Genomic DNA, 15,652 nt, shown 5'->3' on the forward strand with positions numbered 1-15,652 from the left:
TTCTGGATTTAACAGGAAGCCAAAACAGGAGAAATCTGCTCTCTTTCTAGTCCCTGTCAGTACTCTTGCTGCAGCATTTTGGATTAACTGAAGGCTTTTCAGTGAGTTTTTGGACATCCTGATAATAATGAATTACAGTAGTCCAGCCTTGAAGTAATGAATGCATGAACTAGTTTGTCACACACATGGTACAAACACCTCCCCTCTTCTTCTGTACCTCTGGAATATGTAATATGTGACTGAGCATGGAGACTGGTGAAGTGAAAAATCTATAAAAGTGATCTCAAATGCATTCCAGGTCTCCATGAGTCCATTTGTAATGGAGCACTAAGCACCACTAACAGTAACCTTCAATGTCGCACCAGGTGTTCAAACGTATTCCACCAGTTTAAAGGAAATACTTCAACCAGTGCTGCTTTTAGGTGACACTAAGGAGTGTTATAAAGGTTCAAGGTGGGATAAAGATATATTCAATTATAAACCTGATTTTTACACACATAAAGTCAGTCAGAGTAGCAGAATAAAAGGAACATCTTATTTTAAAATGAACGTCACATACATATACACACACGCACACACACACACACACACACACACATAAAATTCTCATATAGTTTCCCTTCTTCTGTTTCATCTAGTATTAAAATATCATCATGCAATTTTTGCAAACTGCAAAGATGCTGCTTATCATAGAAATGAAAGGACACTTCAAGCGCAGGGAGTTTCAAACATGCCACAACAGGCCCGAAAAGGAATCAGTTTACTGGAAGGCTTTGCAAAGTGTCATGAATTCCTCCTGTTTTTCCCTAAATTAATGTTATCCTGGTGTGGTGATGCCAGTATTGATCTAATGCACAGGAGAGGTGTCTCAAAAAAGTAAAGTATTTTAAGTCTAAGAGAATCATAAAAGGTAAAATATTGTAGTTGTTTACTTACAAAAGCTTTACATGTGAAGGTGCTCTGTCTTTAGACTATAAAACAAAGTGCATTTAATGACAGTGCTCTCAATTCAAAGTGGGAAAAAAAAAGATATGTTGTTGGAATTGCACCTATTTTATCTTAATATTTCTCAGGCAGCTTATCGCTGTTTTGTTTTTTTGTTTTTTGACAGAGCACTCATTAAATGACCATAATAATTTAAAAGGAATTTTTAAAACTTCTCATCTGATGATCTCGGCACTGTCCCTGGTGAATCTTTGCACTTTCAGAGCTAAAATCACTATTATCCAAGGGCAGGAAGAAAAAGCAATAATGATACTACAGCCTTTCTGACACATACAGCATTAAATATCAAACATGTAACCTCTCCCTTCCTCCACCTTGTGTGCTTATGTAATACAAACAGTCCTTAAGTGACTGAGGATAAAGATTTGGCTCTTTCTACACTCGGGGAAGAAGTCTCTGGTCCTATGTTGTCCTCTCTGGCCCCTGCTGTGGTTCTTGTAGATTGTCTGTTAAAAATGGAAAAATATTTCAGCACAACGTTTCATCTGACAGACACATTCACCCTTTTCTGCAAGGTGGGCAGTGAAATTAATTTAGATAAGTTGTTTGTATGTCATAGACATTAAAGGTAATCTGCAGGTGAGATATTTAGCAAAAATTTGAGGTTTTAAAAGTAAAACAGAAAATTTATAGTATCCAGTGGAGACAGAGAGCCTTGTGCCCCATTTGAAAAACCACTGGAGGGCAAAACATTCAGCTGAGAGCTTAAATGCTAACAAAATGCCTTTAGCTAGCTAAAAATGTTTCAGGTGCCTGTGTCAAAGGATTATTACGGACTCTATCTCTGGTTAGGTGATACAAAGACCCATCCCACTTTAATGTAAGGATTCACTCTGTCAAATTGTATTGATCAAACTCTTGCTTGTTAGTTTGATTCTTGTTTCTGTCATAAGCACTAATATGCAGGTGCAGGTGGCTTGCAAAGTGGCTTGCAGAGTCTCAGAAAATAAAACGGCTAAAACAGATCAAACAGCATTAGCCACATTTTTTTAACTTACACAAAAAAGAACATGAAGTTGTCCTGATTGTGCACATGTGTTTTAAACTCATATTCATCTCACTTTCACTTTACTCACCAGGTTTACTGCTGGAATCTGTGGATGCTGCAGGTGTTTGGTCCTGATTAGGTTCATCCTTGACCTCTGAGGTAGTTTTTGACGTCTCTGTGAAGTGATTAAATGATAAATAAAATATCACAACACTAACAGATCGATCCCTCAGGATTAAATCACATTTAAAAAAAGTTGACTTCTAAAATTACATTTTAAATTCTCATGAAAATAAATGGCTGTGGGCCCTGCTGTGGTTCCTGTAGATTGTCTGTTTAATATGGAAAAATCTTTCAGCGCAATGGTTCATCCGACAGACACATTCACCCTTTTTTGCAAGGTGGGCGGTGAAATTAGCTTAGATAAGTTGTTGTTTGTCTGTCATACACATTACAGGTCATCTACAGGTGACTTATTGAGCACAAATTTGAGGTTTTAAAAATAAAACAGAAAGATTAAGGAATACTTTTTTTTCTCTGCTGTGACGACTTTTTTTCTCACCAGTTTCAGGTTTTGGCTCAGAATCTGACGTCTCATTGCTCTTTGAGTCCAGCGCTGGCATGTCTGTCAAACCATCGCACATTTAAAGAATCAACGACAAACTAAACAAACTAAACAAAAACAACCAGATGTTAAGTTCAGAAAATATGCCAGCAGATCTTCATCTTAGACAATATTACATTCCTGGCTTGTTTCAGAGCAGCTTGCTGAGTCTCAGAAACTAATGTAATCTCAAACATCAGGATCTAAGTTAGATTTGTCATTTAGAAATGATCAACTTAAACACTGGACAGAAAAGTGTCAGCTGATCTGTCAGTATTCCAGGCAGAGTTTTGAATAAGTGTGTGTTTGTCTGATTATATGTGGTTTAAACTCGTACTCATCTCACTTCCAGTTTACTCACCAGGTTTACTGCTGGAATCTGTGGATGCTGCAGGTGTTTGGTCCTGACTAGGTTCATCCTTGACCTCTGAGGTAGTTTTTGACGTCTCTGTGAAGTGATTAAAAAACAAAAAAGCATCAGAACAACAGCAGATCTGTCACGGAGTTCCAGTTTGAGTTTCACAAAACAGATTTTCAGCCTATTAAAGTGCATCTCATACTGTAGGTTTATCCCTCAGGATTAAATCACATTTACATAAACAGGCTGCCAGTTTGTCACACGGCTGACTCTTAAAATGATATTTTTAATTCTTGTTAAAAGGATACAAATTCAAATTCATTGACAAATTTATTGGAAATGAGCGTACATTTGGAACCTATGCATTAATATAAACATGTCACTGAAACCCCTTCAGTTTACTTACAGTCAGATTGACCCAGAGCACTTTAAAGGTTGTATTAACTCAATGTTTTTTAAATAAAACAGAAACAAAAAGTTTAAGAATACTTTCATATTATTTGATTTTTTTTGTCATTTTGGTGCGACAGGTTTTTTGTAATGAACACATTTACATGTAAATACATATTAACCACTGAGCTTAATTTGTTTCCAGTGATTAATTAACCTGGAATATACTTCATACATTATTTGCTCAATGCTGACTTTGTGGTTTTAAATATATTTTCACCCTCAGCTAAAACACAACTGGCTAAATTCACATCTGGCAGAAATGATCCTTTGGCCCCCAGGAAATGTCCCACATGGACAGTGTGCCACTCATCTCACTGGTCTTAACAAGTTACTCACGTGACATGTTGAGAGCTCTCAGTAATTATAATTGTAAAAGTCAAATCTTTTTAAATGTGACCTAATCCTGTGGGATAAACCTACAGTATAAGATGCACTTTAATAGGCTGAAAATTAGTTTTGTGAAACACTCTCCTCACTTTAAAGGCTATTACACGGCGAGTACGTTGCGACAAAATGAGCCCAAATTTACATTTTTCAGGCCCAAACTTGTTGTGTAACGTGTATACACACTGAAAGTGACGCGTCCCTTTGTCATAAGAGATGCCGTGTGACCTTTCCTGACACGACCCTCAATGTGTCTCCTCCTGGGCTTGAACCACAGATTTTTGACTTATTAGGTGAATGTGTAAACCCCACAATAGGGCTGCACGATTTTGCATAAAATGAGAATCACGATTTTTTTTGCTTAGAATTGAGATCACGATTCTCTCACGATTTTCTTTTCCAGTATAAATATTTATTGCACTTATTAACTGCACATCAACTTCGTAACAGTTGAGACTGAACATAAAAACAGTAAATAAACATAAAAACAATAAATGTCTCACGTTTTGTCGTTGCCGCAAAATGTTGTACTGCTTGAACTTCCGTCTCCACCGTTGCTCGACACTGCGTGTATAGAGCAGGTAGTGCAGCTATAGAACAATAGTTGCGGGACGGCACTGTGTAGCATTTGTCTAGGGTGTTGATCATTTTCCTAAATCCCTCGTTTTGCACAGTGTTGATGGAGCCATATCTTTGGTCAGGTGATAAGTAATAGCCTCCGTAATTTCTTTGTGCCTGCGGGAGTTCGACGTGTACAAGGAAGCGCTGTATAAGGTTCCCGTTATTGATGTTTGGGTGGTTGACCGGGACGGATTTTCTCCTGTCACGTTCTCGTCATCCCTGACGTGCTCTCCGTTGTTTTTTCCCTGCCAATTTTAGCAGCCAGCTTCTGTATCACGTGGTATAAGGCTCCGCCCTTGTCATTTGTTGAGCAGGAAGAGTGAGCGCTTGTTTTCATGCAGATTACGTCCCGGATCAAAATGCGGTACAATCGTCGTCGTCTTTTTTTTTTTTTTTTTTTTTTTTTTAAATCGTTGTCATTTGGAAATGAGATCGCACATAAGTATGAATTGAGATCGCGATTTTCTAACGATTAATCGTGCAGCTCTACCCCACAGTACACTAAAACACATGCTAGCATACAGAGAAGACACGCAAATAACAATTAGCCAGAGGGACTGTAAGTATGAAAGCCTCTTACATTCACACGTTCACTGAAAAAGTCAAGTTTCCACAAACAGCACTCTTTGGAGACACTGTGGTGAGTCTGAGAGGTGCTTCTGCTCGTTTCAGATTTAAAATATTTCTAATCAAATTCACACCAGGACAAAAAACAAAGCCCTCATGTCAGTAGGAAATGCACCAAGTAGCCAATCCTCCATTGATCTCATTAGTTTGAACATTTTGCACCGTCACATCAAATCCATTGTGTAGTTTATGAGTTGCTGTATGATGTTTCACCTGTTTCTTGACCTTTTTATTTGACTGTAAAATGTCAGAAGATTGTTTAAAATCCTGGTTATAGTATCCAGTGGAGACAGAGAGCCTTGTGCCACATTTGAAAAACCACTGGAGGGCAAAACATTCAGCTGAGAGCTTAAATGCTAACAAAATGCCTTTAGCTAGCTAAAAATGTTTCAGGTGCCTGTGTCAAAGGATTATTACGGACTCTATCTCTGGTTAGGTGATACAAAGACCCATCCCACTTTAATGTAAGGATTCACTCTGTCAAATTGTATTGATCAAACTCTTGCTTGTTAGTTTGATTCTTGTTTCTGTCATAAGCACTAATATGCAGGTGCAGGTGGCTTGCAAAGTGGCTTGCAGAGTCTCAGAAAATAAAACGGCTAAAACAGATCAAACAGCATTAGCCACATTTTTTTTAACTCACACAAAAAAGAACATGAAGTTGTCCTGATTGTGCACATGTGTTTTAAACTCATATTCATCTCACTTTCACTTTACTCACCAGGTTTACTGCTGGAATCTGTGGATGCTGCAGGTGTTTGGTCCTGATTAGGTTCATCCTTGACCTCTGAGGTAGTTTTTGACGTCTCTGTGAAGTGATTAAATGATAAATAAAATATCACAACACTAACAGATCGATCCCTCAGGATTAAATCACATTTAAAAAAAGTTGACTTCTAAAATTACATTTTAAATTCTCATGAAAATAAATGGCTGTGGGCCCTGCTGTGGTTCCTGTAGATTGTCTGTTTAATATGGAAAAATCTTTCAGCACAATGGTTCATCCGACAGACACATTCACCCTTTTTTGCAAGGTGGGCGGTGAAATTAGCTTAGATAAGTTGTTGTTTGTCTGTCATACACATTACAGGTCATCTACAGGTGACTTATTGAGCACAAATTTGAGGTTTTAAAAATAAAACAGAAAGATTAAGGAATACTTTTTTTTCTCTGCTGTGACGACTTTTTTTCTCACCAGTTTCAGGTTTTGGCTCAGAATCTGACGTCTCATTGCTCTTTGAGTCCAGCGCTGGCATGTCTGTCAAACCATCGCACATTTAAAGAATCAACGACAAACTAAACAAACTAAACAAAAACAACCAGATGTTAAGTTCAGAAAATATGCCTGCAGATCTTCATCTTAGACAATATTACATTCCTGGCTTGTTTCAGAGCAGCTTGCTGAGTCTCAGAAACTAATGTAATCTCAAACATCAGGATCTAAGTTAGATTTGTCATTTAGAAATGATCAACTTAAACACTGGACAGAAAAGTGTCAGCTGATCTGTCAGTATTCCAGGCAGAGTTTTGAATAAGTGTGTGTTTGTCTGATTATATGTGGTTTAAACTCGTACTCATCTCACTTCCAGTTTACTCACCAGGTTTACTGCTGGAATATGTGGATGCTGCAGGTGTTTGGTCCTGACTAGGTTCATCCTTGACCTCTGAGGTAGTTTTTGACGTCTCTGTGAAGTGACATAAATGATAAATAAAATATCACAACCCTAACAGGTTGAAACGGAAGTGTAGAGCTGCCATCCAGGCAAAAGAAAAATAGAGCAATATCACGTTTATAAGATAAAAAGTTTATTGTTCTAACAATATACTTTTCATGTTTGCACGATGTTCTATCATGTTATTATAATATGCATAATTATCACGTTGTAACAAAAAACTTTCACGTTCGTACAATTGTACGAACGCGATAATTATGTGTATTGTAATAACGTTGTAATAATGTGATCAAACAATTATGTGTGTTTGATCACATAATTTGTTATTTTTTCCCCTGATTTTACCCACCTGCTTCATTTTCATCATCTGCGGACATCAACTCGTTTTTATTGTGTATCTGAGGAGCTGTCACTACTGAAAACAGAATCACAGTACATATGAGACACAGCAAACGTTCTGTTCACTTCTAATGAACACAGGAGGCATTTTTGCTCGGCCTGCAGGTCACAGATCCGTCCAGCTAAACCTGCAAGTTCTAAGGCTCATACAGGTCAATGCTACGGTCACAGCTTTGATGCTACTTTAAAAAAAAAAAAAAACAAGTTATACAAGATGAAGTGATTACATGTTGCAAATGTGTTATATGTTATGAAAACATTTTGCTCACCATTGTTGGGTGAATTTAATGCTGGGACCACAGAGGAAGATGATGTTCCTTGGGCTGACAAATCTGGTGTTGGAAGAAATATCAGGACCTTAAACATCCATCACCTGCTGTCACATTTACTTTATTACTGTTTTTACCCCATTAAATAAGATTTTACTCACCACTTCCATTACTCTGTATCCCAACCAATTGTACCGTCTCTGTCAGATAATAAATGAAATGTATGTCATGAACAGCACAGTAACTGGTAAACTGGTGTAAAGTTTACTATACTGCTGCTGGTGATGTTGTATTTTGTTTTAACTTCAGTGTCACTGTAGTTCTGTAAGGACACAGACGTAACACAACAGACAAATGACCCTAAAACAATGTTTACTGTTAACTAATATACTGCCAGCTTAATCTATGAGAATAGAGAATCATTTATAGTGAGTTTAGTTTCTTCTGACATAGTCTAAAACAGGCCAGTGGTGGAAGCAAGCAGCAAAAACAATGCTTTACTCATATGAAAGACATGCTGTCTGTAAGAGCAAACTAATCATTATTGAGGGTCTATTTTAGCAAATATGCTTTGCCTGTTTTGGGCTCCTGGGCCCAACATGTCAGCAGTTGGTCAGTCAACTGGCCTACCAAACTTCTTCTTTTACTGTTCCCAGACCAGTGGACCCTGTCCCATATGTCTTAATAAATCCCAGTTTTAACACCACCAACTAATATAAGTTATATAGAGGCTTTATACTGTATTATCTTACCGTCTGGTGTATTTGCTTGTGTGTTGATTTCTGGGGAATTGAAGACAAAGACATTTATTGATTGACAGAAATATCAATCATTGCTTGTTTTGCGATTTTAGCTTATTTCTTTGGGGTTGTTGAGCTCAAACATATATTATGAGCAAAGGATGCTGTTACTGTTTTAATGTTCAGCTTTTCATCTACATGAAGTTAAGAGGAAATTTACATGGTTTGTTTTCATCCATCAGTCACATCTTTGAAATTGGCTTTAAAATGTGTTTCTGTTGAATACATAAAGATGAAGTCTAATAATTTGGAGGATTTTTGAGCCTGGATAGTTGTAGATAGAGATGTTTGCATTCAGCACTATTAAAATTAGCCTAGAAATTGTGCTTATAATGAACCTACATACAAGTGTGACTGGATGACTTTGATACAGAAGAAAACACACAAATATGACGATTTTCACCAATTCTGTTATACCCTGAGACTAAATCTGTAAGTAAAATACACGAGTCCTAGGTTTATCACACTATCTGTAGTACAGGCTTGTCTGGGTTGTTTCTTTAACATGTCGAGATATTTTATTAACACTTTCTAATATGGCCCTATAATTCCTCTGTAATTATGTGGACTTATTTTAAATTACAAAGTAATTATTTTTACCTAAACATACTTAAAACTAGGCACACTAAAATAAGTAACATTTACAATAAACAAAGAACTAATTAGAAAAAAATATATACTGTTAGCATAGTGTGCAAGTAATTTCAAGTCATTTTACAAAGTGCATGACTTCAGGTGTTTTACAGGAAGGAGACACATTGTTCTCTAAGTAATTTAAAGTACTGTGTAATTTTTTTGGTAATTTTGTGGCAAAACAATATTTTCCTATCTTATTGTAAGTACGCTGTGCTTTTATAATGGAGTGTCTTAACCTCACCTAACATTCATCATGCACATTTGCATAATGATTAATAAATCAAGATGTTAAAAAGAAAGTAAGATTCATAATTGTTTTGTGGGTTCTTACCTCGCTTTCTGTATTTTTTGCAAAGAAAAAAGACAATTACAGCCACTATCAACGCAAGCAACACAATCACTAATGGTATGATCCAATACAGTGAATCACCTACAAAAATAAAAGAACAAAGAATAAATTAATAAAACTGCAAATGATTACCAAAACAATTTCTCCCAATCTTTAAATGGCTGTAAAATCCATCATTAGTCAAAAGAAACACTTTCTGCCACAGATACATATTGGTGTGATAACTCACCACTTGCAAATGAAATGATTATATTGTCACTCTTTTCACTGCTAACTGGGTTTTCCAGCTGACAGCTGATTGATTTTTCAACAGATCCTGTATCGTTCTAGAATTAAAGAGAAAAGAGAGAAGCACATAAACCAAACACATTCATTAGATTTTAAACAGATTATGGGACACTTGTCTATGTGTGGACAATCAACAGATCAATAGCACAGGGACAGGCTCAAAGATGGCTGCATACACCCTGATAAATGTAACTATATTTCCAGAAAATACAAAATAAAAGTGCGAGACTAACCATTTCCATCCACTTTTATTTTAGTTTATTGCCAATATCAAAAAAGGAGAAATAAGTAAGATAAGATAAGATACCTTTATTAGTTCCACGAATGGGACTGATCTCCCTCCAAATGCCTTCGACGCTTATTCCTTTCCGATGCAGACGGTGGATCAAGGAGACCAGCGCATATGCTGCAGGCCCGGATGCACTGTCTACACTGGCTGTCTCACACCTTCTACCCATCCCTGTTGCTTGTCATGTGTTTCTATGATGTATTAAGAGTTTTTTTTATGTGCTATGTGCAGAGGTGGTTTTTTTCTGTTCTAAAACTGATCTCCCTGTTGGAGCTCAGTCTGGGGGGAGTTATTTCCTCATGTTTTCCATTGTTATACCCCTCTGACCTGTCTTCCCCATGTGATGTTTTTGCGTAATGTATGTATGGTCGGAAGGTTAAGATGGCGCCGCCATTGCGCTGGCAGCCTTATGAAATTTCCCATTCGTGGGACTAATAAAGGTATCTTAAATACATCTGTCAACAAATCACCCATGTCCAAATAAAGACACAATTTCTTTAGAAATATTTGCAATTGTCAACGATATCCTTAGAGTTACACACTGTCTATATTTTATTCGCATTTAGTCTCAGCCTGAAACACAGACAGATATTTTTGTCTTAACTTAAAATGACTACATTCATATCCATGTTACCCAAGCTCCGAAGTTAACATAAACGTTTAAAATAGTCATAAAATCTGCATGTAGCTACTAGGATATCAAAAAATCAGCATCTAAACCTTAAAAAGTGGAATGATTTAAACTACACACATAATTTTGCAGTTGGAACTCTCGCTTAAATATTCTGCACTTTATAAAAAGATTAATATTAAGCATTTCATAATACCAGTTTTGCCTCAGGATATCAGATATCCTCGTCTCGATTGCTGCTTTTATATATCTGGTATTCACCACTCCTGTATGTTCCCATAAATCATCTCAAACTGGTTTGCCACTAATCAGAAGGTCGGTGGTTCGATCCCAGGCTGCCTCCTGGCTGCATGCCAAATATCCTTGGGCAAGATACTAACCCCATGTTTGCCTACTGGTGGTGGTCAGAGGGCCCAGTGGCGCCAGTGTCCGGCAACCTCGCCTCTGTCAGTGCGCCCCAGGGCATTTGTGGTTACAATGTAGCTGCCATCACCAGTGTGTGTGTGAATGTGTGTGTGAATGACTGAATGTAGTGTAAAGCGCTTTGGGGTCCTTAGGGACTGAGTAAAAAGCGCTATACAAATTCAGGCCATTTCTTGAGCATAACAATGAGTTCACTGTACTCAAATGGCCTCCTTAGTCAACAAATCTCAGTCTAATAAAGCACCTTTGTGGGGACAAATCATGTCAATATGGACTAAAATGTCTGAAGAACGATTCCAGCACCTTGTGGAAGCTATGCCAGGAAGGCTCTGAAGACAAAAAGGGATCCAAAACAATACTGGCAAAGTGTACCCAATAAAGTGACCCTGATTTCATATCCTAGGTATGAACTGATTGTTTATTAAACTACATGCACCAAAAATGCCTGAGGGTCTGGACAAATATTAAAAAAGGATGTTTACAGAGTTGGGGAGTAACGGAATACATGTACCGCCGTTACGTATTTAAAATACAAAATATGAGTAACTGTATTCTGTTACAGTTACCGTTTAAAAAGGTGGTATTTAGAATACAGTTACTTTGTTGAAATAAATGGATTATACAGCGGTATTTTCCTGTTTCATATTGTGGCGGGTCAGGACTGTTTGGGTTTTTTGACAGCTACGTTCTGTAGCGTTACGGTTGCCATGGTTACAGGGTGGCATGCTCTCTCTCTCTGCGTGTTTCCTGGGTGAGAGAGCGCCTTTTTGTTGTTGTGCTAAGCTAATAGGCAGAATGCTACAGGCATAGCCCTAAAGAATGTGGCCTCATGGGCAGTGTAGTCCGTGCTGCAGGGAGAATGGACTGCCATACACGTTATGTGTCTGTGAGCACGAGGAGGGAGAAAAAGGATAGTGGAAAAGTACGAGCTGTCATCGAGCAAAAATGGGAGCTGGAAGCATGTAAATATAATAATAACCACTGCAGCCAAGAAGAGAGCCTGACGAGCCCAGTTGTAAGTAAGCTATTAAGACTCGACTGTACACCGTGTTCGTGTTTTCCTCCAAAAACAATAAGTTCCGTTGGAGCAGCCTTTCAACGCCTCTCTCTGTCTCCCAGACAACAAAGTAAAGCTATTTTTTGGCTAAGAGCCCGTCAAGGAACCCGACGTATTAGCCAGAGGTTTCTTTAATAATAATAATAATAATGGATTGCATTTATATAGCACTCTCACATTCACACACTGGTGGAGGCAAGCTACAGTTGTAGCCACAGCTGCCTTGGGGCAGACTGACAGAAGCGCGCCATTGGCCCCTCTGGCCCCTCTGGCCAACACCAGTAGGCGGTAGTGACCAGGACACAGAGAGCCCGGGGAACGAACCAGCGACTTTCTGGTTACAGATGCGCTCCCCTGAGCCACGGTCGCCCTGAGCACCTTTACTACGGTTCGGAGCCGCGGACCTTCAGTAACAGTAATAAATCACAGTAATAGTACATTCATGTAGTTGTAAACAGCATGATAATATATTAAGTAATCCAAAGTATTCACAATACGTTACTCTCATTGAGTAAGGTAACGGAATACTTTACAGAATACATTTTGGGGCATGTATTCTGTAATCTGTAGTGCAGTACATTTTAAAAGTAACCTTCCCAACACTGCACGTATATGTATAATCTAGGTAAACTATTCGAGTAGTATAAAACAGAGATTATGTTGTTCACTGTGTTTTAAAATATGCTGGTACATAGAAATGTGTAAATGTAATTATCGTTGTTTGTGTTGGCTTTGTTTTAATTTTTGATTTTAAGAGTGGCTGTTTCAGCTAGTGTGTGAAAAGTAGAAAAAATGTGTTTTATTTACATTTCTATTGTTTTGTGTTTATTTTTTGTGGTCATTTATTTACTTTCATTTGTTATGTTTTGTTATTGTCATTTTCCTAAAACTTTAAATAATGATCAAAAATCTCAATTATTAAAAATGAGTGAAACAACATACAGGTACATTTTTAGGAACATAAACCTAAAAAAAGATTTTTAAAAAATTGTTGAAAATATTTAGATTCATTTCTTTTTCTGATGTATTAAGTTTTCTATATTTTTTAGGCACTGCTTTAATACTGTGGTTTATGTGAGGAATTGTCTGGAAAAAAATGAGCAGCTGACGTGTTATGTGAACAATCAGATCCTGTTTGTACCTTTGCTATTGTGAGCTGGTTGCTTGAAGGCTGAGCTGTCTGCCTGTCACCTATCATCCAGGAATAGGTGACTGGTTTGGTGTCATCTGTGATGCTGGTTTCACAGGTGAGAGTACAGATGGTCATCTCAGGGTTGCATGATTTGGAGACAGTGGGTTTGGGGACAGCAGCTGATAATTAAAGACAGCAAACAAACAAGCTTTTTATTTTAAATATGGTGAAAAAAAGAGTCAAAGCAAACTTCAGTCTGAATTCGTCCACTTACAGAGAACAGTGATTTTAGTGGGACTCATGACTCTGTTGTTGATCTCTGCTGTGTAGGTGCCGCTGTCCTTTACAGTCACGTTTGAGAGGGTCAGCGCTCCAGTGGAAGTACTCACCTCACACCGACCTAAAAACATCACAGTTACATAATTAACCAATTAGATAATTATTTTAATGGATTATAGTAAATATATGTAATGAACCAATTATCAATTATCTGTGCAGCATAAATTTATCATTTTAAAATGCATCAAATCCATGAAAGAGGTTAATTCATTACAGCACAATGACAGAAAAAATGTTTTAAAAAGGAATTTTCAATTCTTTGAGATAAGTCAATTTAGCTATTTTTGATCCCACTTCATTTTGGGGATCAAGATCTTTTTTTTATTAGAAATATATCTTCAAAAGAAACCTTGGATGCACAAGCTGATTGATCCATATTCTTGATTTCGCACAGATTCCACACATGATGCCCTTCTGGACAGCCTTCCCATTTATCCAGGATCTTTCAAATCTACAGCCACTATCTTGCATGCATTTGATGTTAAACCCCTTAGCATACGTACCTCTGAAGTCCCGGTACGGAACTATTTCACCTCCGTACCACTCCACAGCGATGTCCGGGCCATGTTTCCACGTGATGCTGGTGATGGGATCAGACACAGAGCCTGGAGATAGGACTACTTTGTCTCCCACTTTCTTGAAACTATCTTTGTCTATGGCAAAATAAAACCAAAATCAACATGATTTTTCATATTTAGTTCTGTAACCAAACATTTTGTTTATTTACAAAACTAATTTGCAGAACTAAATAAACACAGTTTAGCTGCATGTGTGGCATCTGCAAAATGCTCCAAAAATGTTAATGATAATCCCAGTTTATATGGGAGAGCACTGTAAAGAATTACATTTATCAGATTTTGTCTTTTTTTGCTTGCTTTTAAGCATCATCAGCAAAACATACTTACATTTTATCACATTTAAACACATTTAAATGAATTCAACTGATTTCAATATAACAAATACAAGGTACTTTTGAATATTATTGATGGTTTTCTGGTGCTAGGAAATCCAGTAGATTGGAATTAATTGGTTATAAAATCTACAAATAAATAGGATAAACTTCCCCAAATATTCACAAAAACAGCATTTTGATAACATCAAAACAATAACTGGAGCATAACAGGGAATACTGGAGTACAGCATACAGAATTGAATTACTGCAGATTTGTTACAAAATGTTCACCTCTGAAGGAGATTGACAACAAATCTTCCATCTTGTGCTCCTGTTTTGTTGATCTTAGAGTAAAATACTCCTTAATTAATACTCCTTAATTAATACTCCTTAACTAATGTAGTTCACTTTTGAGTTCTATTCTTTTGTGTACTGGTAAGTTCACACAAAGGAACAATCCCATTATCGGTTCGTCAGACATAAAACATATACAACATCATAAAATCAATGTTACTGTTCCCTAAAACGCTCATGAACACATTCAAATATTTTATTTGACTTTCTGGGCGAGCGAATGAAACCTACAAATGACGGGATGGTGACTTTTGGAATGAATGACCTCAAAATGGCCGCTGCCGGGTGTTCCATCCTACCTCACAATCCATCCTACCCAAAGGACCGGTTTTATTCTAATTTGATCCGGTGCTGCAGATTAATCGGTGCTGGACTGGCTGGTGAAACAGATGTGTCTGCTTTACAGACACCTCAGAAATAAATATGAAGAATATTTCAACTATTTCTGTGCTTTTTTGTTTCACCAGCTATTTACCAGGCGTCGTCCTGAAGCGGGTTGTTGCGACATAACATTAAAAACTTCCATTTCACACCTATTATGTGTTAGCAGCACCTGGGAGTTAATGTTTATCATATGGATATATCTTTTGACTCGAACTCGTATGTTATTCTTCCACCAGTTAAAGTATACCTCAGCTTACACTATTAATAAACTACTAATAAAAAGTTCGTTTATTTCCGGGTTCGTGTTTAATGCCTCCAGAATAGCGATACATTCGTTTCACCATGAACACCCACCTTTACATTACCATTAACACGGTGGCGAAATGTAAATAACACTAAGAATAAAACATAAACGGTTAGTATGAAGCTGTGCGCCATTGTTCACCACACTGAAAACTCAGTGCCCAACTTACCTGAAAGGACCAACCCCACGCTTAAGAGAAGAATTCTTAACCCCACGGATCGTAACATCCTCTTAAATCACGGCATAAACGAGACGAAGAACAAGAGAGAGTCGGCTAATAATATCAGAGACAACTAGATAATATTTAAACTGCGAATATATCAGAGAAGCGAAAGAGTGGGAAGCTGAACTGCGTCACTGACAAACCGAAAGTGAGACTTAAAAAATGTAAAA

General features: G+C 37.4%; 1 protein-coding gene across 4 annotated transcripts; it reads right to left on the reverse strand.

Moving 5' to 3' along the window:
• Positions 1–1,087: 1,087 nt before the first annotated feature.
• On the reverse strand, positions 1,088–15,651 carry LOC146491702 (uncharacterized). 4 transcript variants are annotated; one of them, XM_085151647.1, is made up of 17 exons: positions 15,429–15,650; positions 13,829–13,978; positions 13,261–13,386; positions 12,996–13,165; positions 9,396–9,492; positions 9,149–9,247; positions 8,134–8,163; positions 7,543–7,581; positions 7,382–7,444; positions 7,063–7,128; positions 6,639–6,725; positions 6,236–6,298; positions 5,762–5,848; positions 2,959–3,045; positions 2,556–2,618; positions 2,082–2,168; positions 1,088–1,451 (listed from the first exon to the last, which is right to left on the reverse strand). In XM_085151647.1, the coding sequence occupies exons 1-17, from the start codon at positions 15,484–15,486 to the stop codon at positions 1,408–1,410; spliced, it is 1,416 nt and encodes a 471-aa protein (XP_085007773.1). In that variant the 5' UTR covers positions 15,487–15,650; the 3' UTR covers positions 1,088–1,407. The 4 variants fall into 4 exon arrangements, with proteins under 4 accessions (XP_085007773.1, XP_085007774.1, XP_085007775.1 ...); XM_085151648.1 differs by lacking the exon at positions 15,429–15,650 and adding an exon at positions 14,509–15,421; XM_085151649.1 differs by lacking the exon at positions 2,556–2,618 and having other exon boundaries at positions 15,429–15,651.
• Position 15,652: the final 1 nt, after the last annotated feature.

This window comes from Neolamprologus multifasciatus, chromosome 23 (genome assembly GCF_963576455.1).
Source record: "Neolamprologus multifasciatus chromosome 23, fNeoMul1.2, whole genome shotgun sequence".
Taxonomy (NCBI): domain Eukaryota; kingdom Metazoa; phylum Chordata; class Actinopteri; order Cichliformes; family Cichlidae; genus Neolamprologus; species Neolamprologus multifasciatus.

Coding starts and splice junctions, on each gene's coding strand:
- LOC146491702 (XM_085151647.1), bottom strand. CDS start 15,486: ATGTTACGATCCGTGGGGTTAAGAATTCTTCTCTTAAGCGTGGGGTTG. Junction 13,387..13,828: donor TCCGTACCGGGACTTCAGAG/GTACGTATGCTA, acceptor TGATGTTTTTAG/GTCGGTGTGAGGTGAGTACT. Junction 9,248..9,395: donor AATCATTTCATTTGCAAGTG/GTGAGTTATCAC, acceptor TTATTTTTGTAG/GTGATTCACTGTATTGGATC.